The sequence below is a fragment of the Aquarana catesbeiana genome, linkage group LG01 (assembly GCF_042186555.1).
Source record: "Aquarana catesbeiana isolate 2022-GZ linkage group LG01, ASM4218655v1, whole genome shotgun sequence".
NCBI classification, from domain to species: Eukaryota; Metazoa; Chordata; class Amphibia; order Anura; family Ranidae; genus Aquarana; species Aquarana catesbeiana.
This window is the reverse complement of record NC_133324.1, coordinates 675550544-675572821: the sequence shown is the minus strand read 5'-3', so window position 1 is coordinate 675572821 and position 22278 is coordinate 675550544. Positions and strand designations below refer to the sequence as shown.

General features: G+C 43.2%; 1 protein-coding gene and 1 long non-coding RNA gene across 14 annotated transcripts in view; one reads left to right on the top strand and one right to left on the bottom strand.

Annotated features, from left to right (window-relative positions):
- Positions 1–22278, bottom strand: part of LOC141111090 (uncharacterized) — a 350106-nt gene that overhangs the window by 327054 nt on the left and 774 nt on the right. The gene's annotated exons all lie outside the window — the stretch shown is intronic.
- Positions 16565–22278, top strand: part of CAMK2D (calcium/calmodulin dependent protein kinase II delta) — a 381486-nt gene continuing 375772 nt past the window's right edge. For 4 of the 10 annotated variants that reach the window (XM_073603077.1, XM_073603028.1, XM_073603047.1 and 1 more), the window contains exon 1: positions 16567–17125. In XM_073603077.1, the coding sequence (XP_073459178.1) occupies positions 17064–17125 (62 nt within the window). In that variant the 5' untranslated portion in view covers positions 16567–17063. Of the gene's footprint in view, positions 17126–22278 lie in introns of all 10 variants that reach the window. The other 6 variants (XM_073603072.1, XM_073603055.1, XM_073603087.1 and 3 more) reach the window with 3 other exon arrangements.

Here is a 22278-nt window from a genome sequence, read left to right as displayed (position 1 = left end):
AAAAAAAAAGAAAAGTGCACTCCAAATAGTCTGAACATGTCTGGTTAATAGTGCATAATAAGGGATCCGACTAGTACTTGATCCAGGGTTCCCAAACTTTATCAAAGACGGCTCGTTTAGCAAGTAATATTGCGTATATATAGGCGTTCATTAACCATGACTCATTTTCACCAAACTTAAGGGGATCGTGGGCGACTTCCAAGATCTAGCTAATGCAATCCTGGCAGCCATAAAGATAAATGCTATAAGTTTCCTTGCAGGTCCTGGAGTCCCTTCAGCTGGGCATCCCAATAATGCTTGCTGTGGTGATTTTAAAAGATTTACCTGGGTCAGTTAGTATATGAAGTTATAGATGCGGATCCAAAATCGTTTGACTTTCAGGCATGTCCACCTTGTGTGGAATACAGTATCTTCCATGCCACAGCCCCGAAAACATGAGGAGGAGGTTACCAGGACATATGCAGCAACTCTTACCGGTACCATGTACTGTACCACTGCAACAAAACGTTATAGTTTGCTTCAATCAATTAAGTATTAATGTATGATTTTGAAGCATATTGTGTCATTTTAAGCCATTCATCGACTTCAAATGTCTCCCCAATATCTTTTTTCCAAGTCGTCAAAAAATGTACAATCTGGGAGTAATGAAAGATTTCTGAACTAGGAACTTGATATTTTTCTAGTAGGGTTTGTTTCGATAAGATACTCCTATGGTTACACAAATCAGCAATACGTATCAGACCCTTGTTTGTCCACCAGGCGAAAGCTTGGGGGTTGAGACCTGGGGTTAAATCAGGATTGCAATGCAAACTAAAGAAGCCAAGAGAGTGTGCGGAGACTTAAATCCGTACGGCTTTGTTAGTCTATACCATAAGTTCAATGAAAAAGATAGTGTGGGACACATTATGACCGCCCTACATCACATCTTTTGACTAATTGGTTTTGTGGAGAGAAGATTAAATTTTCATCCATAAGGCTCGGTTCACACATGGGCGGCACGACTTGCAGGTCGCCTCAGCGAGGCGACCTGCAAACGACTGCCGGGGCGACTTGCGAGACGACTTCTGCATAGAAGTCTATGCAAGTCGCCCCAAGTCGCCCCCAAAGTAATACAGGAACCTTTTTCTAAGTCGGAGCGACTTGCGTCGCTCCAATTAGAACGGTTCCATAGCACAGAACGGGAGGCGACTTGTCAGGCGACTAGGTCGCCTGACAAGTCGCCCCAGTGTGAACCGAGCCTCAAGGTTGAGGTGACAATGAATGACAGTGGATTAGCTGTGCCAGCTGCGCAGCATAGAAATATTTGGCAAGATCCAGCACTCCCAGACCTCCCCTCAGCTTGGGTGTATGTAAGGTGCACTTATTCACCCGAGGTCTCTTATCTCCCAAATAAATTTCAATACCTATTTTAATTAATTAATTAATTAATCTTCCTGTGCGAGTACACAGTTCGCACTGCGATCTGTAAACCGATTTGGGGGTGTCATTAACATAGTAATGACACCTGCAGCAGTTCGCCAAGGGCAGTGTGATTAGAAGTATTCACTATTTTAGAATTTGCACAGGAATTTGGAATTTAGAATTCAACTGTTTGTTGAACCCGGGTGTATTACAAGGATGAGGATGATGACGGGTGTATCATACAATGATGAAGATGATGATGATGATGACGGTGTATTATACAATGAGGATATTGATAACGGGTGTATTATACAATGATGATGTGATGATGATGGGTGTATTATACAATGATGAGGATAATGATGACGGGTGTATTATACAATGAGGATGATGATGACGGGTGTATTATACAATGATGAGGATAGCGATGACGGGTGTATTATACAATGATGATGATGGGTGTATTACACAATGATGAGGATGATGATGACGGGTGTATTATACAATGATGATGTATAATGATGTATAATACACCCGTTGTTTGACTTGTTTACATAGGCAGACCGCTGCTCCATCTCTCCACAGAATGATCGGCAGGTCGCGACAGCCATCGCAGGCGCCGGACCCGCTGTGACCCCCTATATCGCGTGCAAAAAAATCAGGTAGAATACTATATGGTGATACCCAATAACATAAATGACTGTACAATAAGATTAATTCAGTAACAGTTGATATGGAAAGGGAGCCGGGTGACGTCACTTCCGGTCTTCGCCGAGACCGGAAGTTCGGATTGTGTTAGCGTCTAGTTCAATTGTGACCCCTTGATCATAGCTTCCCACTGGATGTATTAATTCTAACTGTAAAGCCTCGTACACTTGATCGGATTGTTGGCCAACAAAACCATGGACTTTTGTCCGAAGGGCGTTGACCCAAACTTGTCTTGCATACAAACGGCAAGGAATTGTCGGGCAACAAATACGAACGTAGTGACGTACTACGTTGGTTTTCAGCGCCACCCTTTGGGCTCCTTCTGCTAGTTTCGTGTTAGTAGAAGTTTGGTGAGTGTTGATTCGCATTTTTCATTTCGCACTTTTCATTTCGCACTTTTCATTCCACGCTTTTCATTTTGCGCTTTTCATTTTGCGCTTTTCAGTTAGTTTCTGAACGGCTGTTCGTCAACCAGCCATGTTGCAGAATCGGAGGAGATAACATGTTATTTATTATTGGCCTTGAAGTTATTGCTTTGACATTATTTGTTTGGTTGAATAATAATGATTTGATTTGTTATATTTTCTATATTTTTGGATGCATAGAATGCACTTTTTGGTTAAGTTCTATTGGCAGATAGCATGTCTAATTTTCTTTTTTTAATGCACAATAAAAAAATTGTGGAGAATAATACTTGTTATGTGTTTTAATTCAAATGACAGTTTGGGAGTAGGCAGTTACATTAAAAAAATGCAATCTAAAATTGACAAGGGACACCAACATAGTTGTATCCAGGGCTTTTTTTCAGCGGGAACACGGGGGAACGCAGTTCCGGAACCTCTTGGACTGACTGTATATAATGGCAAGGGGTGCTGGGGTGTGCTGCAGGGTATTAATGCTCACTGCTGCGGATCTATTTTTGCAAGGGGGGTCTGTTGTTGCTGGGGATGTCTATTGTTGCTGGTGGGGGTCTTATGTTGCTGGGGGGGTCAGTTGTTGCTGAAAGAGATCTACTGTTGGGGGAGAGGTCTATTGTTGATGCTAGCCAGACAGACTATTAATGCTGGCAGTGCGGAGATCTGTTGGTGCTTCTGGGAGTCTATTGTTGCTGGCGGGGAAATTTTGTTGTGGTTGGTCCATTGTTGTTAGGGGGATCTATTGTTGCTGGCTGCAGGGGATCTATTTTACTGCTTTTCTTGATATCATTACCAAATTCCATACAAATTACTTAGCACCTCAAAATGATACTTGGTTCTATGTTGTCTAAAAGGGACAGTACTGGGAGGTGGGTAGGGGCGGAGAAAAGGGGTAACTCAGAAAGGGGGGGTTCCTGCACCTATTGTCTGAGAAAAAAAGCCCTGGTTGTATCTTTGATCTTAAAAACTACGGGATAATGGTGTTGTGGTCCCAAATAAAAAAAAAAAAAGCATAATGACATTATTCTTGATATCACTAGAAAAAAAAAGCCTTTGAAAATGTGTTTGCAATAACTCCATCAGTATCACCAGCAAAGCAGCTTCATTATTATCCCATTAAAGAAGAAGAGAATTGTGCGCTGCATTTGGAGATTTCATAATTTGCCATGTCACAAATGTTAATTCTCCATTATGAACGCTAGTTTACAAGACCAAACGCTTCTGGCTCGTCCTTGCTTCCGAGCATGCGTGTTTGTACTTTGGACTTTTGTCCGACGGACTTGTGTACACACACTCGGAAAATCCGACAACAGACATTTGTCCGCGGAAAATTTTAAAACCTGCGATCCAACATTTGTCCGTGGAAAATCCGACAACAATTGTCCGATGGAGCATACACACGGTCGGATTTTCCGCCAACAGCCTGTCATCACACATTTTCCTTCAGAAAATCCGATCGTGTGTACAAAGCTTAAGTCTCTACAATTTTGTGTGACAGAGACTGCATGGAGATTGATATAATACCCATTGCCTGTTATGCCTTGTTATTCTTATTAAGGTGAGCGGCCATTTCACACATTGGTGGATTTCACTTGTTTATCCTGGACTGAGCACTGGATTACATGAACATTTTTAGTTCACTGGATTTTGTATTTTTCGGCACTGTCATGCAGTATTTGACATGTTATTTCCTTGCACTGGACTGCAAGAATACCTATTGCTTCACTGGATTTTTAACTTTTTTAGCATTGTCCCGCAGAATTGTGTTTTATTTTGTGAACTTCTTTTTGCACTGGACTATATTTTAAAACATATATCTATATTTTTATTTTTAGTCACGTTGATGCTTATTGGCACTTTTGTGTGTTTTTTTTCTGCACTGGGTTGTTACTATATATACCATCTATGGTGGTCACCGTATGAGGTTATTTTTTTCACGTTATCATTATTTTTGTTTTTATATTCATAATTTAGATGTTACACTAGCTCCTTTCCACTAAATGTAATTATTTTATTTATTTTATTTATTTCAGGTACTTATATAGCGCCGTCAATTTACGCAGCGCTTTACATATACATTATACATTCACATCAGTCCCTACACCCTCAAGGAGCTTACAATCTAAGGTCCCTAACTCACATTCATACATACTAGGGCCAATTTAGACAGGATACAATTAACTTACCATTATTAATATTTGTACGTGGGGACACTACAGGGAATGGCTGCTTTATCTTTCTCACATTAATATCATTACACTTGGACAGCAATATTATTGTTTTCAAACACAGAGTAGCACACAAATTCATATACCTTTATTACTGTAGGTTAATTGTTATATATTTTAATGAATTATAATGTATGTGATGCAAATGTTTTTAGTGTAAGAAAACAGTGTAAAAAATAATTCAAAGTAAAATGTTTTAACATAAACACAAAATCAACTGTTGCAGGTGGGTTTCACTTCAGTGCATACCAAATGAAGGTAGTAGAACATGTTCAGAATTTAGGCCTCATTCACATGGCATTTAAACTCCAGCTACGGCAAGAATCCAACAGATTTCTGCAGCTGGATTCAAAGGTGCTCAGCCCATACAAACCAGTGACAGGTTGACCGCAGATGCAACTGTCCTTTGGTGTTTTCCAATGTAATCTCACATGGAGTGATTACCGGGGGTTTGGGATAGGTGATCACTCCTGGACACACACAGCTTGTGTCCAGGGACCTTCATCTGTCCCTCACCATAGATCATTTTTGTAAAAAGGAATTTTAGGCTAGAAAGTATCTCATCCATTTGCAAACACTACCAAAAAACAAGAACCTTATTATATTGGACTTTACTGGTACCAAGAGAGGAAGGACCACACCTTATATTAATAATAAATAATAATGTTTATTACAAAAAAGTTTAAAACTCTTTTATAAAATCATGAACATATGCTCTCCTTGGACGACGTTCGCCATATAATAGAACACTACCAATACGTCTTTGCTATATGTTTCATGAGGTTGACGCGTTTCACATCTAATTGCTTCCTCAGGACCTCAATATGTTAGCAGCAAAGAAATTTGGCCTATCCAAGAGAGAGGTTACAATAATCAGTACATTTACATATATTAGAAAAACTAAGTAACATGCTGTGTCTACTGCATTCACTTACATATCACCATAAGAGCGTTGCACAAAGATGGTGGTATAACATGCGGTGCAGATTAGAAATATTGTATGGGATATCAGGATTAAGTGTATGATTTATACACCTGCGGTCCTGTATATAGAAACAAAGATCAATAACCCATTGAACAACAATAAACTGGCTCAATTCTTATGCCATCAGGATATGTCTATATTACAATCACTTACTTAAATGTAAACCGTGCAGGAGGATCAATACAACAGGTTTAAAAAAGATTTTATTCCCAACATTTCTCCAGTGGGAATGACCAATCTAAAATAATATGTTATATAGTCACACACCATCTAGCATATAACAGTTATCAACAGGACAGGCCCATAGTTCAAACATCTTTACCTGTGTTTGTATAGTGTCACTAGAATAAGTCCCCCATCGTAGATAATCATTCTATAAAAGAATTACATGTAAACATCCGTGGACAGCTGTGGCTGCTATCATCCTGTCATTGCTTTGTATTGCCTGAGCAGCTGCAACTGTCTGCAAGCATCTGCAACTCCAACTACAGGAGTCCACTGGATTCCTGGTGCAGATGAAGTTAAAATGCCATGTGAATAAGGCCTAAACATTGACATAAAGTCCTTCCATGTTCAGAAAAAAAACATCCCATAGTAGGCTAAATTTGCAAAGCTAAAGGGCCCAGAAACAAGTGACATTTATTTAAAGTCCAGCAAGATATAGCATCTTTGCCAAACATTGGTTGGTCACCAGATCACTGTTGGATGTGGTCACATTTTATATGTTTAAATCAAAAATAAATATCTCTTTTGCACCAAAGCTGGACATCTTAGACCCCTTTCACACTGGGGCGCTTTGCAGGCGCTACAGCGCTAAAAATAGCGCCTGCAAAGCGCCCTGAAAGAGCCGCTGCTGTGTCTCCAGTGTGAAAGCCCCAAGGGCGGAAGAACGGCGTTTCCTCGTTCTGCCTAGTGACATGACAGAGATCACTGCTCCCTGTCATCGGGAGCAGTGATCGCTGTCATGTGAGTAGTATCCCACCCCCCCCCCACCCCACAGTTAGAATCACTCTTTAGGACACACTTAACCCCTTGATCGCTCCCTAGTGTTTAACCCCTTCCCTGCCAGTGTCATTTACACAGTAATCAGTGCATTTTTATAGCACTGATCGCAGTATAAATGACAATAGTCCCAAAATAGTGTCAAAAGTGTCTGATGTGTCCGCCATAATGTCGCAGTCAGGATAAAAATCGCAGATTGCCGCCATTACTAATAAAAAAAATTAATAATAAAAATGCCATAAAACTATCCCCTATTTTGTAGAAGCTATAAACCAATCAATATGCGCTTATTGTGATTTTTTTTACCAAAAATATGTAGAAGAATACATATCGGTCTAAACTGAGGAAAAAATTTGTTTTTTTAATATATTTTTGGGGGATATTTATTATAGCAAAAAGTAAAAAATATTGCTTTTTATTCAAAAATCTTTTTTTGTTTATAGCGCAAAAAATAAAAGCCGCAGAGGTGATCAAATACCACCAAAAGAAAGCTCTATTTGTGGGCAAAAAAAGGATGTCAATTTTGTTTGGGTGCAATATCGTATGACCGCGCAATTTTCAGTTAAAGCGACGCAGTGCCGAATCGCAAAAAGTGCTCTAGTCAGGAAGGGGGTAAAACCTTCTGGGGCTTAAGTGGTTAATAATTACTGTATATACTGTATATCTGGGTATATGTGCACAATTCAACCAGGACTCCTATTGATACATTTGCTGTTATACCTGCATTCCCCAATTTTTGATCTTTCTTATGTAAAGCTTGTATTATCTCCCTATTGGTGTGCATTTATATACTCATGGGTAATGTTATATGCTGGTTGCAGTAGTTCCTCTGCTTCCAAATACTTTGATTAGATTACTGATTAAATTCTCAGGAAGGGAAACTGCTCTATTCACTAAGGTCCTGTCCTGGGTGGCAACATTGCCAACTTTATTATCAATCCCTCTCTTCTACCTAGAGAAGGTTCTGGTTCTCCTATTTACTTACAGGTTTGGCGCAATATCCTGTTTGGGGAGAGCTATTTCTCATAACCCCCCCAAAAGAAAGCTGCACTGGCCAAATTGTGTAAGCAATACTCGCACATTATGACAACTTACCACTTAGTTTGTCATGCTCCATGTCACGTTTTCAGAGAGTCCTGTATTTCACCTGAAGTTATTTGTGGGTTTTTCTTTGCATCCCGAACAATTTTCCTGGCAGTTCTGGCTGAAAATTTAGTTGGTCTACCTGACCGTGGTTTGGTTTCAACAGAACCCCTCATTTTCCACTTCTTGATTAGAGTTTGAACACTGCTGATTGGCATTCTCAATTCCTTGGATATCTTTTTATATCCCTTTCCTGTTTTTACAGTTCAACTACCTTTTTCCGCAGATCCTTTGACAATTGTTTTGCTTTCCCCATGACTCAGAATCCAAAAACGTCAGTGCAGCACTGGATGAAAGATGCAAGGGTCTGTCAGGTGTCCAGAAACTCATTGACCTTTTAGGCCGGGTTTACACTGGTGCGACACGTCAGCTGTCCTACTTTGGATCTGAATTTGCCCTGTGACTTGAAGCCGACATACGTCCAACTTTAAATGAACAAGGATCCGACTTGGATCCCCGCCAATACCAGGCACTGTGTTTGGTATGAATTTTGGGGAACTCCATGCCAAATTTTAAATAAAAAACTGGCATGGGTTCCCCCTCCAAGAGCATACCAGGCCCTTCAGTCTGATATGGAATTTAAGGGGAACCCCCTACGCCGAAAAAACGGTGTGGGGGTCCCCCCAAAATCTATACCAGACCCGTATCCGAGCACGCAGCCCGGCCCCCCCACCCCACCCCAAAGCACCTTGTCCCCATGTTGATGAGGACAAGGGCCTCTTCCTGACAACCCTGGCCATTGGTTGTCTGGGTCTGCGGGAGGGGGGCTTATTGGAATCCGAGATCCCCCTTTAACAAGGGGCCCCCAGATCCCGGCCCCCCACGCTATGTGAATGAGAATGGGGTACATCGTACTACCTACCCATCCACCTGGGGGGAAAAGTGTCAATAAAAAAACACACTAGACCGGTTCTTAAAGTAATTTATTAGGCAGCTCCGGGGGTCTCTTCCTACTTGGGGGGTCTCTTCTGACTTCTCCGCTCTCTCCGGCCTCTTCTTCCGGTCTCCGGTTCTTGTCCCGCTCTCCGATGTCTTTTGCCAGGCTCCTCCGCTATCTTCTGCTCTTTTGCTGGCTTTTTTGCTAGCGTTGGCCCGGTCTTCACCGTCGTCCCCTTATGATGTCACCACCCGGGGCATGATGGGGCGGTGACGTCATAAGGGGCGGGGTCACCAGATGACATCACCTAGTGACCACGCCCCATGCCTATATAAGTCGTTGCGCACCGCGCACACAGCATTACAGCGGGAGAGAGCGTCGTGTCAACATCGGAAGACCGGAAGGAAGAAGACGATGGTGAAGACCAGGCCAACGCTAGCAAAAGAGATGGCAGGAGAGCAGAAGATAGCGGAGGAGCCCGGCAGAAAACACCGGAGAACGGGAGAAGAACCGGAGATCGGTAGAGAGCAGTAGAAATTGAAAGAGACCCCCGAAGTCGGAAGAGACCACCGGAGCTGCCTAATAAATTACTTTAAAAACCTGTTTAGTGTGTGTTTTTTTTTATTGACGCTTTTTCCCCCCAGGTGAATGGGTAGGGGTACGATGTACCCAATACTCATTCACATAGGGCTGGGGGCGCCCTTATTAAAGGGGGCTCCCGGATTCCGATAAGCCCCTCGCCCGCAGACCCCGACAACCAACGGCCAGGGTTGTCAGGAAGAGGCCCTTGTCCTCATCAACATGGGGACAAGATGCTTTGCGGTGAGGGGGCGGCAGGGCGCCCCCCTGCCCCAAATCACCCACCCCCCCATGTTGAGGGCATGCAGCCGGGTACGGTTCAGGGGGGGTCGTCCCCACCCCTTTTTCTGACCGGCCGGGCTGCGTGCTTGGATAAGGGTCTAGTATGGATTTTGGGGGGACCCCTGCGCCGTTTTTTCGGTGAAGGGGGTTCCCCTTAAAATCCATACCAGACCCAAGGGCCTGGTATGCTCTGCGAGGGGGAAACCATGCCGTTCTTTTGTAAGAGGGGAGGGGTGTTGCGCTAACCAGAAAAATGCTACAAATCTCCGTATGTGGTCAATTCATATGTGCTAAATACCCATAACACATAAAATCGCATAATAAATAAATCGCATAAATTGGTGTTGACACTAAAAAACTATTAAAACTATTGAAATCATGATAATCAGCATCATGTGTTAGTGAAAAGAAATATGTAAAGACATCTATATGTGAAAATCTTTAAAATACATTAAATCCATATAAAAAATAAGAATAAAAATCAGAAACGTGTCCTTCTAAATTGTGCAAAACATATAGAGTGCCAGTGCTTTAAAGTGATCTGGATATGACTTTTACACTGGCACTTTAAGTTTACTGCACTTATTGGCATGTTATTTACTATTTTTTTGCAGACTAGCACAGTATTCTAAAATCACCTTTGTCGGGACATTTTACTATATTGATTTATACTATTTATTACTTATATACTGTTTTGGATTAATTTGTCTGAATGGAGATATCCAGATCACCTTAAAGCACTGGCACTCTATATGTTTTGCACAATTTAGAAGGACACGTTTCTGATTTTTATTATGGATTTAATGTATTTTAAAGATTTTCACATATAGATGTCTTTACATATTTCTTTTCACTGACACATGATGCTGATTATCACGATTTCAATAGTTTTAATAGTTTTTTAGTGTCAACACCAATTTATGCGATTTATTTATTATGCGATTTTATGTGTTATGGGTATTTAGCACATATGAATTGACCACATACGGAGATTTGTAGCATTTTTCTGGTTAGCGCAGCACCCCTCCCCTCTTTAATTTCTGTCCTACTTTGGGTTTATGCTTGGCCCTTTTTTCGGTACATGCAGCTGTCCAGTCGCATACGTTCCCTCCAGCCTTTTTCCTGCATTTTTTCTGTTTTCTCAGTTTTTTCGTTTTTCTTTTTCCAATTGGGTAGCGCAGGAATACTCTCACTACACATGCCGTTCTTTTATTTAAAATTTGGCGTGGAGTTCCCTCTCAAGATCATCAGAGCACAAGTTGCATGCCAAAGTCGGATCATGCAAGGCGGCGATCTGACTTTCATCCGACTTCAATGATAGTCAATGGGCTGAAGTAGGATCAAAGTTGGACCAAAGTAGTACAGGGAGCATTTACAAAGTTGGACTGACTTGTGTCGGACCAGTTAAGACGGCTCCCATAGGGAAACATTGATTTTCACACGTCATGCGACATGAGCTCCCAATGTCGGAGCGTTTGTCGCACCAGTGTAAACCCGGCCTAATACACACACACTAATTACAAGCAAACAGATCACAGGTGAGGATGGTTACCTTTAATAGCCATGCAAACCCCTTTGTGTCAACTTGTGTGCATGTTATCAGACCAAAATCACCAGGGTGTGTAAACTTTTGATCAGGGTCATTTGGATAGTTTTTGTTGTGATTATGATTTAAAAAGGGTAAACACAGTTGATTGATAATAAATGGCTTCAGCCAAACACTAACCATGAGTGAAAGAAATGTCTTTGTGTTATCATTCATGTTCTCTGAAAAATGGCCAAGAAATCATAAATTCTGCCAGGGTATGTAAACTTATGAGCAAAACTGTATGTATATGATTTGTTGTTTGTACCCATAGTAGGGCCTAGAAACATTAATGCACAATTTGCTTTTTTTATGCTACCTAAAACACCAACACTGACACCAACTGACACCGATGCTAAATTAAAACGTTTTCTAAGTCTACTTAAAATACATTGACCCTGACTATTAACTCTGACTTTGACTCTAACCCTAACCCTGACCTTTTTCTTTTTTTTTTACACCCACTTTATTTATTTTTTTTTACACTTTTCTCCTCTACCACTGTATCTTTTTCTCCATTTGGGAGGAGAAAAAAAACACACAGGTGCAGTCTATAAAGCGACTGATCAGTGTGATAGCCAATCACAGGCTAGTGATTATCACCTAGTCCTCTCAGTTTTGAATTGTTAGTATGATACCCAGCTCAGTCTCTCTGCTGGGAGCATTCTGTGCAGCACACTCTCAACACAAACACAGTAGTGCACTTCCACGAGGCCACATATATGCATAAGTTTAGTGGGAAGGGGTTACGATATGAAAACATTTTGGGGTTGAATAACTAAAGGCAAATAGACTGTGCACTTTACATATACAGTTGACTCATTTCCCCCAGAGCTTAGAAAATGTGGTTAAGCGCGGTTTATTTCCTATGTTCAATCATGTGCAAGCAAAAATACTGTTATTTTTGTTTTCCTTGGGTATTTTTACAAAGCAAAGCTTCACCATGCTCACTAAGCTCTGGGGAAAATGAGTGCAAGTGTACTTGCAAAGTGCACAGTCTATTTGCCTTTAGTAAATTGACTCTTTAGATTGTAGTACCACTTCAAAGTGATTGTAAATGATCACTTTGTAAAACAGGCCATTCAGTTTAAAATTGAAACAAAAGGCAAAACATTTGTGTATAGATATAAAAAAAAATGTATAAATACCTTTTCCCGCCTTCTTATAAGTGATCTCATACCCTCTGCTCACTCTGTTCTCAGCTGTCGGGAGGAGAAGCAACAGTACACTGAGCTTCCCAGAGAATGGCTGTGGGGGGGGGGGGGGGGTTAGTGTCAGGACAAGTCTGATCATTGGAGGAGAGCAGGCTGAGTTCCCAGCACAGCTAGAGAAGTGACCACGGTGTGTTCTCCGGCTTAGTGTGGCCAGTTTCTTAATAGGAAAGCAGAGGGACTAGCAGGAACACCAGGGAATTTACACAAAGGAAGCAATACAAAGAGAACAGGATTATTATTATTATTATTATTATTATTATTATTATTATACAGGATTTATACAGCGCCAACAGTTTGCTTAGCTCTTTACAACATGAGGGCAGACAGTACAGTTACAATACAATTAAATACAGGAGGAATCAGAGGGCCCTGCTCGTTAGAGCTTACAATCTAGGATACTTTCTCATACATGGTACAGCAGCCACATATTAGGAATATGAAATGCTGGGGTAACAAAGACTTGCTGCCTACCCACCGTCAAATGACGGCAGAGTGGTGCGGCTCTCATTCTGGGACAACATCAAATGATGGCACCCAGATTAGCCACGATCGCGGTGATCGCGAGCGCACTGTGTTCCTGGGACACGGCGCGACCCCGAGCTCGGCAAGGAGCCGCGGCTCTTTGCTCATGTGTATGGCTGTGTCCAATCACATCCAATTACATGTAAACAAGGAAGTTCTGTTTATCAGCTCTCCTCGCCTCATGCTGAGAGTGTGTGAGGTGAGGAGAGCCGATCAGCGGCATCTCCTCACAGGGAAGATGTGAAAAGGTAATCAGGGCACTGATCATCAGTGTCCTGATTACAATGCAAACCCAGCAGTGCCCATTGGTGACACCAGTCCGTGCCCATTAGTGACACCAGTCCGTGCCCATTAGTGAAACCAGTCTGTGCCCATCAATAAGGCCAATCTGTGCCCATCAGTTATGCCAATCAGTTCTACCTTTCAGTGCCGCCCATCAGTGCTGCCAATCAGTGCCCATCTGTGCCACCTATCAATGCCTACCAGTGCCCATCAATGCCACCTACCAGTGCATATCAGTGCTGCCTATCAGTGCGCATCAGTGCTGCATATCAGTGCCACCTATCAGTGCTGCATATTAGTGCCTCCTCATCAGTGCCCTTCAGTGCTGCCTCATCTGTGCCCATCAGTGCAGCCTCATCAGTGCACATCAGCAAAGGAGAAAAATTACTTATTTACAACATTTTCTGACAGAAACTAAGAAAATTGTTTTTTTTCAAAATTTTTGGTATTTTTTTCTTTTTTAGCAAAAAATAAAAAACCCAGCGATGAATAAATACCAATAAAAAAAAAGCTCTATTTGTGATACAAGAAGGAGGGTCTTTAGGGACTTTAAATGGGGGACACCTCCATCCCTATTCATAGAATTACAGAAAAATGGAGATTTGGGACTTTAAATGAGGCAGGTAATAACCAATTGAATAAAATGATGTTAGCACATTCATTGGCATAAAATATTGAAAAACCACAACAATGGGTACATACATATATGATAGATAATAGTAATCTCTTGTATACAAGACACACCATGAATGAATTGTACATGGATAAAAAGTAACACAAAACATTTGACCGTAATGCAAGACAAGTTGTATCATGTCATAAAGTCAATTGTGTGATAAAACTAGGCATAATATAATTGAACCATAGATTAAGATAAAAACTTGTAATATAATGTAGTTAGAGCCATGTGCTGGAATAAGGGCTGCATCCTTTATAGCTCGACGCGTTTCGTTTGTTCAATCCAACTCATCAGGAGCGGATGCTAAAGTAATCTGTAAAAATTAGTATATACAGCATTATGATCTAAATAGAGGTCCAAATGATAAAACAAAAAAAAAGAGAGTTGGGAGGGAGGAACTTATCCAACCTAAAGTAACTTACATATGATACAGAGTTAAACCTCTCCGATATCAGCAAAATAGAGCCGCCATGGAAGTCTATCCCGGGAGCTGAGGTAATTGAGATGTGCAGGAACATCGGGTGCACACATAACTATCCCCAGAAAGATGGAGGCCACCATAATGTGCTAGGTAATAGTGCCAAAACCTGGCTACAAAAATATCTATAAAATAAATTGCCATGTATAAATAGACCAATCGGGTGCTAATACCTCGGAATAGTGTAGAAAGACAGGTGCCCATTGACACTGTGAGGAGACCAAGAAAGCAGGGGATGTGGGAAGCTATCCGATAATGTGAACAGAAAGTGGAACAAGTGCAGTAGGGAAAGCATGTATAGATTAATTTTACCAAGAAAAGGATAGGAAATAAAATAAAGAATCTTTTTTTAATGTTTTATGCCAATAAATGTGCTAACATCATTTTATTCAGTTGGTTATTACCTGCCTCGTTTAAAGTCCCAAATTTCCCTTTTTCTGTAAAGCTCTATTTGTGTGGAGAAAATGATTAAAAATTAATTTTGGTACAGTGTTTCATGACTGCGAAATTGTCATTCAAAGTGCGACAGCGCTGAAAGCTGAAAAATGGCCTGGGTGAGAAGGGGGTGAAAGTGCCCGGTATTGAAGTAGTTAAGGCCTCATGAAGATGGGCAGAAAAAAATGCAGCTGTTAGAGGCGCCTGGCATTTTTTAATTTAATTTTTTTTTTTTTTTAATGCCTCTGAAAGCAGCTCTAGGTTATCTAATGTGCATATGCGGGGATCTTCCGCATACTCAGAATGGCCGCAGAGTCACACTAAGTCCAGCCTCCTGGACCAGCTCCTATGATGGATGTCACACGTCCCGGCATTAGACCAGCGTGACGTCCATCATAGGAGCCGGTCCAGGAGGCGGGACTTAGTATGTCACTATACAGTGCTGGGTAGTCTGGCCCTGTATAGCCCTCGAGTTCCCAGCCAACCCCAGGCCTTGGGACTCAGCGCTAATAATTGTCAAGAACCAATAACAGACCAATAACAGACCCGGAGCTTTTTAGGGGCCCACTCGGGGGGCTATAGCCCCGGTCAGCCCCCCCATATCGCAAATATAAACATATAAACTTTTAGCTATTTTTTTTATTGAAGGGATCAGTTAGAATGGGTGGAAGGGGGGGCATTTTAATCCCAGAGGGGGACTTGAATAAACAATAAGGGTGTATTTATTATGTCTTTAACCGCTTGCCGACCAGCCGCCGTCATTATACTGTGGCAGGTTGGCATGGCTGTGCGAATCGCTGAAGGTGTACGTCAGCTGCTTTAAGAAAAATATCAGGCTTGCCCGCGGCGCGACGCCAGAGCCGATGTGCATTGCCGGCCGGCTGCAATGTTGTCTGGCCACCCGCGATCACTCCACAGAGAGCCAGAATGGGGATTTGTCAATGTAAACAAACAGATCCCCGTTCTGACAGGGGATTAGCGGGAGATCGTCTGTTCCTAGTGATCAGGAACAGCGATGTCTCTGTACTCCCAGTCAGTCCCCTCCCCCCACTGTTAGAAACACCTCCCTAGGGAACACTTAACCCCGTGATCGCCCCCTAGTGTTAACCCCTTCCCTGCCAGTGTCATTTATACAGTAATCAGTGGTTATTTTTAGCACTGATCGCTCTATAAATGTCACTGGTCCCAAAAATGTGTCAAAAGTTTTTGATCTGTCTGCTGCAATGTTGCAGTCCCGCTAAAAATCGCAGATCACCACCATTACTGGTAAAAAAAAATTTAAAAAATGCCATAAATCTATCCCCTATTTTGTAGACGCTATAACTTTCAACCAATCAATATACGCTTATTGGGATTTTTTTTACCAAAAATATGTAGAAGAATACATATCGGACTAAACTGATGAAAACATTTGTTTTTTAAAAATAAAAACCGCAGAGGTGATCAATTACCACCAAAAGAAAGCTCTATTTGTGGGGAAAAAAAAGGACATCAATTTTGTTTGGGTACAGTGATGCACGCCTGTGAAATTGTCAGTTAAAGTGACGCAGTGATGCAAAAAATGGCCCGGTCATTAAGGGGGCTGAGGTGGTTAAGCAGCCCCTCTATCACCCCCATGTACAGGAAATGTCTGGTGATCACACATCTGGTGAAGTAGAACATCCTGTGCTGGGTGACACACACAGGTGCTGCTGTGCACTCTTCGGGCTGACAGTTGTGCTCCCCATCCTTCCTCTATGTGGACTGCTATACCGAGGAGCAGCCGCTAGAGGGGGTGTGCTGAGCAGAGGGAGGGAGCGCGCAGTACATACAGAACATAACCCCGAGCTGTCATTAGGTCCAAGGTACAGGCAGCTTATCTCCTGCGCTGTGCGGTCTGTGAGAGAGAGAGGAGAGGAGAGCGCTCCGCGGAAGGAGACCTGTTGGTGTGGAGTCCCGGCTCAGGCTCTACTCATGTAGAAGTGAAGAAGGAGGACAATCCATGATCCTAGGGATCGGAGAGGGCGACCAGTGACCGTGCTGCGTACAGAGAGGTGGAGAGGAGGAGGAGGAGAGGGGAGGAAGGAGGAGGAAGAGGGCAGGCGAGGTATCCTCACCACTACTCCCAGTACTAGGATCCCCGCTGTCCTCAGAGCCCACAGTCAGGGCTTCCGCCGCCGCTTCTCCTGCCTGACAGTACGCTGCTGTGCGGCCCCCGGCACTCCGACCCTGCACCACCCCAGGAGGAAACCCGGGGCAGGAGGAGGCATGGCTTCTACCACCTGCACCAGGTTCACCGACGAGTACCAGCTCTTCGAGGAGCTCGGCAAGTAAGACATTCCTTCACTTCTCATAATCTATGTCTGTCTGTCCATAGAGAGGAGACTGCAAACTTACACCCCCCCCTCCCCCACTATATACAATGTATACAAGAGGTACTAATAATACACGTACAGTATATAGATCCCACCATATGCACTAATAGTGATAGATAGATAGATCTCACAATGTTATGTTATATAAAATATGGAACCCACTATATGCAATCATATTTATATATCTATATCTATCTATCTATCTATCTATCTATCTATCTATCTATCTATCTATCTATCTATCTATCTATCTACCTATCTATATATGTATATCATCTACCTATATATGTATAGATAGATAGATCTATCTAGAGATAGATAGATCTGTCTATATATATAGATATAGATATATAGAGAGAGAGATATCGTGCCCTCTCTCTCTCGATAGATCTATCTATCTATCTATCTATCTATCTATCTATCTATCTATCTATCTATCTATCTATCTATCTATCATATAGATAGAGATATATATCTAGAGAGAGACAGATGTCACAATGTTATATAAAAATATGGACCCCGCTATATGCACTATTATTAGCACGCGACTACAAACTATTGAGACCTCATTGTTCTCATTGGTACGACACACCCCTCTGTATGTCAAACAATATCTATACATTATAAACAACCTGCTGTATCTTGAGCTTCCACCGTACCACCTGATGGGCTATGCGTATTGCATACATGTAAGTCAGTCTTTTCTCAATTTTTTTTTTTTTTAACATGGAGGAACCCTTGAAATAACTTTCAGGTCATAGGGAACCCTAGCTAGTAATTGGTGTAATTATAGCTCACTGTGCATTAGCGTGATGGTCATGGGGAAGAATGGTGCTTATATGGGTAGTGATTGGAGGAGTCAGTGAGAGAAGGGCCCCGTTATGTTGGTGGTCAGTGGGAAGAATGATCCTTACACTGGCGGTCAGTAGGAAGAATGATCCTTATGTTGGTGGCCAGTGGGAAGAATGATTCTTACACTGGCGGCCAGTAGGAAGAATGATCCTTACGTTGGTGGCCAGTGGGAAGAATGATCCTTACACTGGCGGCCAGTAGCAAGATAGATCCTTGCGTTGGTGGTCATTAGATAGAATGATCCTTACGCTGGCGGTCAGTAGGAAGAATGATCCTTGCATTGGTGGTCAGTAGGAAGAATGATCCTTGCATTGGTGGTCAGTAAGAAGAATGATCCTTGCATTGGTGGTCAGTGGGAAGAATGATCCTTGTAGAAAGAATGATGCTAATGTTGGTGGCCAGTTATAAGAATGATCCTTACATTGGCCATCATTGGGACATTGAGTCAGTGAGAGAAGGGCCCTGTTATGTTGGTGGTCAGTGGGAAGAGTGATCCTTACACTGATGGTCAGTAGCAAGATAGATCCTTGCGTTGGTGGTCATTAGGAAGAATGATCCTTACGTTGGTGTTCATTGGTAAGAATGATCCTTAGATTGGTGGCCAGTGGGAAGAATGACCCTTCCATTGGTGGCCAATAGGAAGAATGACCCTTCCATTGGTGGCCAGTGCGAAGAATGACCCATTCCATTGGTGGCCAGTGCGAAGAATGACCCTTACATTGGTGGCCAGTGCGAAGAATGACCCTTACATTGGTGGCCAGTGGGAAGTAGGATTCTTACATTGGTGGCCAGTGGGAAGTAGGATTCTTACATTGATGGCCAGTGGGAAGTAGGATTCTTACATTGGTGGCCAGTGGGAAGTAGGATTCTTACATTGGTGGCCAGTGGGAAGTAGGATTCTTACATTGGTGGCCAGTGGGAAGTTGGATTCTTACATTGGTGGCCAGTGGGAAGTAGGATTCTTACCTGGGTGGCCAGTGGGAAGTAGGATTCTTACCTTGGTGGCCAGTGGGAAGTATAATTCTTACATTGGTGGCCAGTGGGAAGTATGATTCTTTACATTGGTGGTCAGTGGGAAAAATTACCCTTACATTGGCCATCATTGGGAGAGTCAGTGAGAGAAGGGCCCCGTTACATTGGAGGCCAGTGGGAAGTATGATTCTTACATTGGTGGCCAGTGGGAAGTATGATTTTTACATTGGTGGTCAGTGGGAAAAATTACCCTTACATTGGCCATCATTGGGAGAGTCAGTGAGAGAAGGGCCCCATTACATCGGTGGTCAGTGGGAAGAATGCTTCTTTACATCGGTGGTCAGTGGGAAGAATGCTTCTTTACATTGGTGGTCAGTAGGAAGAATGACCCTTACATTGGCCATCATTAAGAGAGTCAGTGAGAGAAGGGCCCCATTACATTGGTGGTCAATGTGAAGAATGCTCCTTTACATTGGTGGTTGTTGGGAGAGTCAGTAAGAGAATAGCTCCATTACACTGATGGTCAGTAGGAGAAACGATCTTTGTATTGGTGGTCACTAAGAAGAATGATCCTTACACTGGCTGGTCTTTGGGAAAGGTGGTGAGAAAAGGTGTTAGTGGCAAGAAGGCTCCTTACATTGGTGGTCATTGGAGGAATCCATCCCCCCACAGATAGCTTTTTTCGAGAGGCAGAAATTGCTTATTGCTGTAAAAACCCCTAGCAACCTCTAGAGGAACATTAGTTGAGAGGCTGATCTAAGCAGTCCCAGGCTCTCCTCAGTTTTACAACACCACCACATATTCCACCTCCTTATTCAACAGCCTTTCTCAGCCAGGGTTCCATGGAGTCTTAGGGTTCCTCCAGAAGTTGCTAGGAGCTCATTCAGCAGAGGCAGTGTCACATTGATTTGCTGCCTTCCATTGCCTGCATAACAGCACCAATATCGCTCATTAGAGCAGAGCTCCTATTGACCACCTATGTAAGGTGCATTCTTCCCACTGATGACCAATGTAGCAGAGAATTATTTACTAAGACGACCTCTGTTTGACAAGCAATGTAAGGGGGTAATTCTCCCACTCACCGGCAATGTAAGGGGAGCCCTTCTTTCACTGACGAGCCATGGGGAGCCTTTCACCCACTCAACAGCATTGTAAAGGGAGCTCCTCTTCCACTGACCAACTATGAAAGGGGACCCTTTTCCTACTGACCAGCAATGTAAGGGAGGCCCTTTTCCCGCAGCCAAGGTATGCAAGGAGGGCCTGTTTCTTCACCGAAAAGCAATGTATGGTAACCCTTCTCCCACTGACCAGCAATCTAAGGGAAGCCCTTTTCCTACTGACCAGCTATGTAAGGGGGGGCCTGTCTTTTCACTGGCCAGCAATGTAAGGGGGGCCCTTCTCCCATACCCCAGCTATGTGAGGGGGGCTTCTCCAATAAGCCAGCTATGTAAGGGGGACCCTTCACTGACCAGCAATGTAAGGGGGGCTCTTCTCCCATAGACCAGCTTTGTAAGGGGGACTCTTCACTGACCATCAATGTAAGGGGAGGGGGGGGGCTCTTCTCCCATAGACCAGCTATGTAAGGGGGACTCTTCACTGACCAGCAATGTAAGAGAAGGGGGGCTCTTCTCCCATAGACCAGCTTTGTAAGGGGGACTCTTCACTGACCAGCAATGTAAGAGGGGGGGGGGGATCTTCTCCCATAGGCCAGCTTTATAAAGGACTCTTCAATCACCAGCAATGTAAGGGGGGCCCTTCTCCCATAGACCAGCTTTGTAAAGGGGACTCCTCACTGACCAGCAGTGTAAGGGGAGGGGGGGCTCTTCTCCCGCTGACCAGCTTTGTAAGGGGGACTCTTCACTGACCAGCAATGTAAGGGGTGGGGGGCTCTTCTCCCATAGACCAGCTTTGTAAGGGGGACTCTTCACTGACCAGCAATGTAAGGGGAGGGGGACTCTTCTCCTATAGACCAGCTTTGTAAGGGGGACTCTTCACTGACCAGCAATGTAAGGGGAGGGGGCTCTTCTCCCATAGACCAGCTTTGTAAGGGGGACTCTTCACTGACCAGCAATGTAAGAGGGGGGGGGGGATCTTCTCCCATAGGCCAGCTTTGTAAGGAACTCTTCAATCACCAGCAATGTAAGGGAGGCCCTTCTCCCATAGACCAGCTTTGTAAAGGGGACTCCTCACTGACCAGCAATGTAAGGGGAGGGGGGCTCTTCTCCTGCTGACCAGCTTTGTAAGGGGGACTCTTCACTGACCAGCAATGTAAGGGGAGGGGGACTCTTCTCCTATAGACCAGCTTTGTAAGGGGGACTCTTCACTGACCAGCAATGTAAGGGGAGGGGGGCTCTTCTCCCATAGACCAGCTTTGTAAGGGGGACTCTTCACTGACCAGCAATGTAAGGGAAGGGGGGCTCTTCTCCTGCTGACCAGCTTTGTAAGGGGGGCTCTTCACTGACCAGCAATGTAAGGGGAGGGGGACTCTTCTCCTATAGACCAGCTTTGTAAGGGGGACTCTTCACTGACCAGCAATGTAAGAGGGGGGGGATCTTCTCTTATAGACCAGCTTTGTAAGGGGGACTCTTCACTGACCAGCAATGTAAGGAAAGCCTTTCTTCCACTGACCACTTGTCCAAGGATACCCTTTTCCACTGACTACCAATGTAAGGGGACATATCCCCATTGACTATCAATGTATAGGAGCACTCAGATATTTACCGCCTGCAGACCAACATTATTACATGATTCATTTTATGGCTATTACTAAAATCATTTTGCCTTATGGAGTAGGGATGTTAAAAATTGTTGTGCTCTGGGTGTCCAATATGCTACATTGTTTATTCTTTAATAATGTATCTGTCATGTCATGTAAAATGAGCTGTAGATATAATATTTTGCCAGGTAGGGGGAGGGGCGGGGCTCTAAGGAGAACTAAAAATGATCTCCTGGCTCCCTCTGTGTCAAAATAGGTTGGAAAAGGCTTCTCTAAAATGGTTTTGCAGCAAGGTTTTTTTATATATTGTTTGTAATATCTTCCTGTATATTGTTGCACGTATCACATAAGTCCAGGAAATAGTTCCTGATATGCCCAATGTTATCAGCATACACAGAGTGTGTCTGTAATAGGAATAGCTACCAGATGAATGCAAAGTCATTTTATGGGTTTAGGCTGAAAGCACAAAAGTGAACGCTTCCTGCGAAGGGAATCCCTAGCCTCAAGGTCCTCTTACAATGTGAGCAGCAGAGACACAAATAAATGTCATGGAACGTAGCTCTTATTC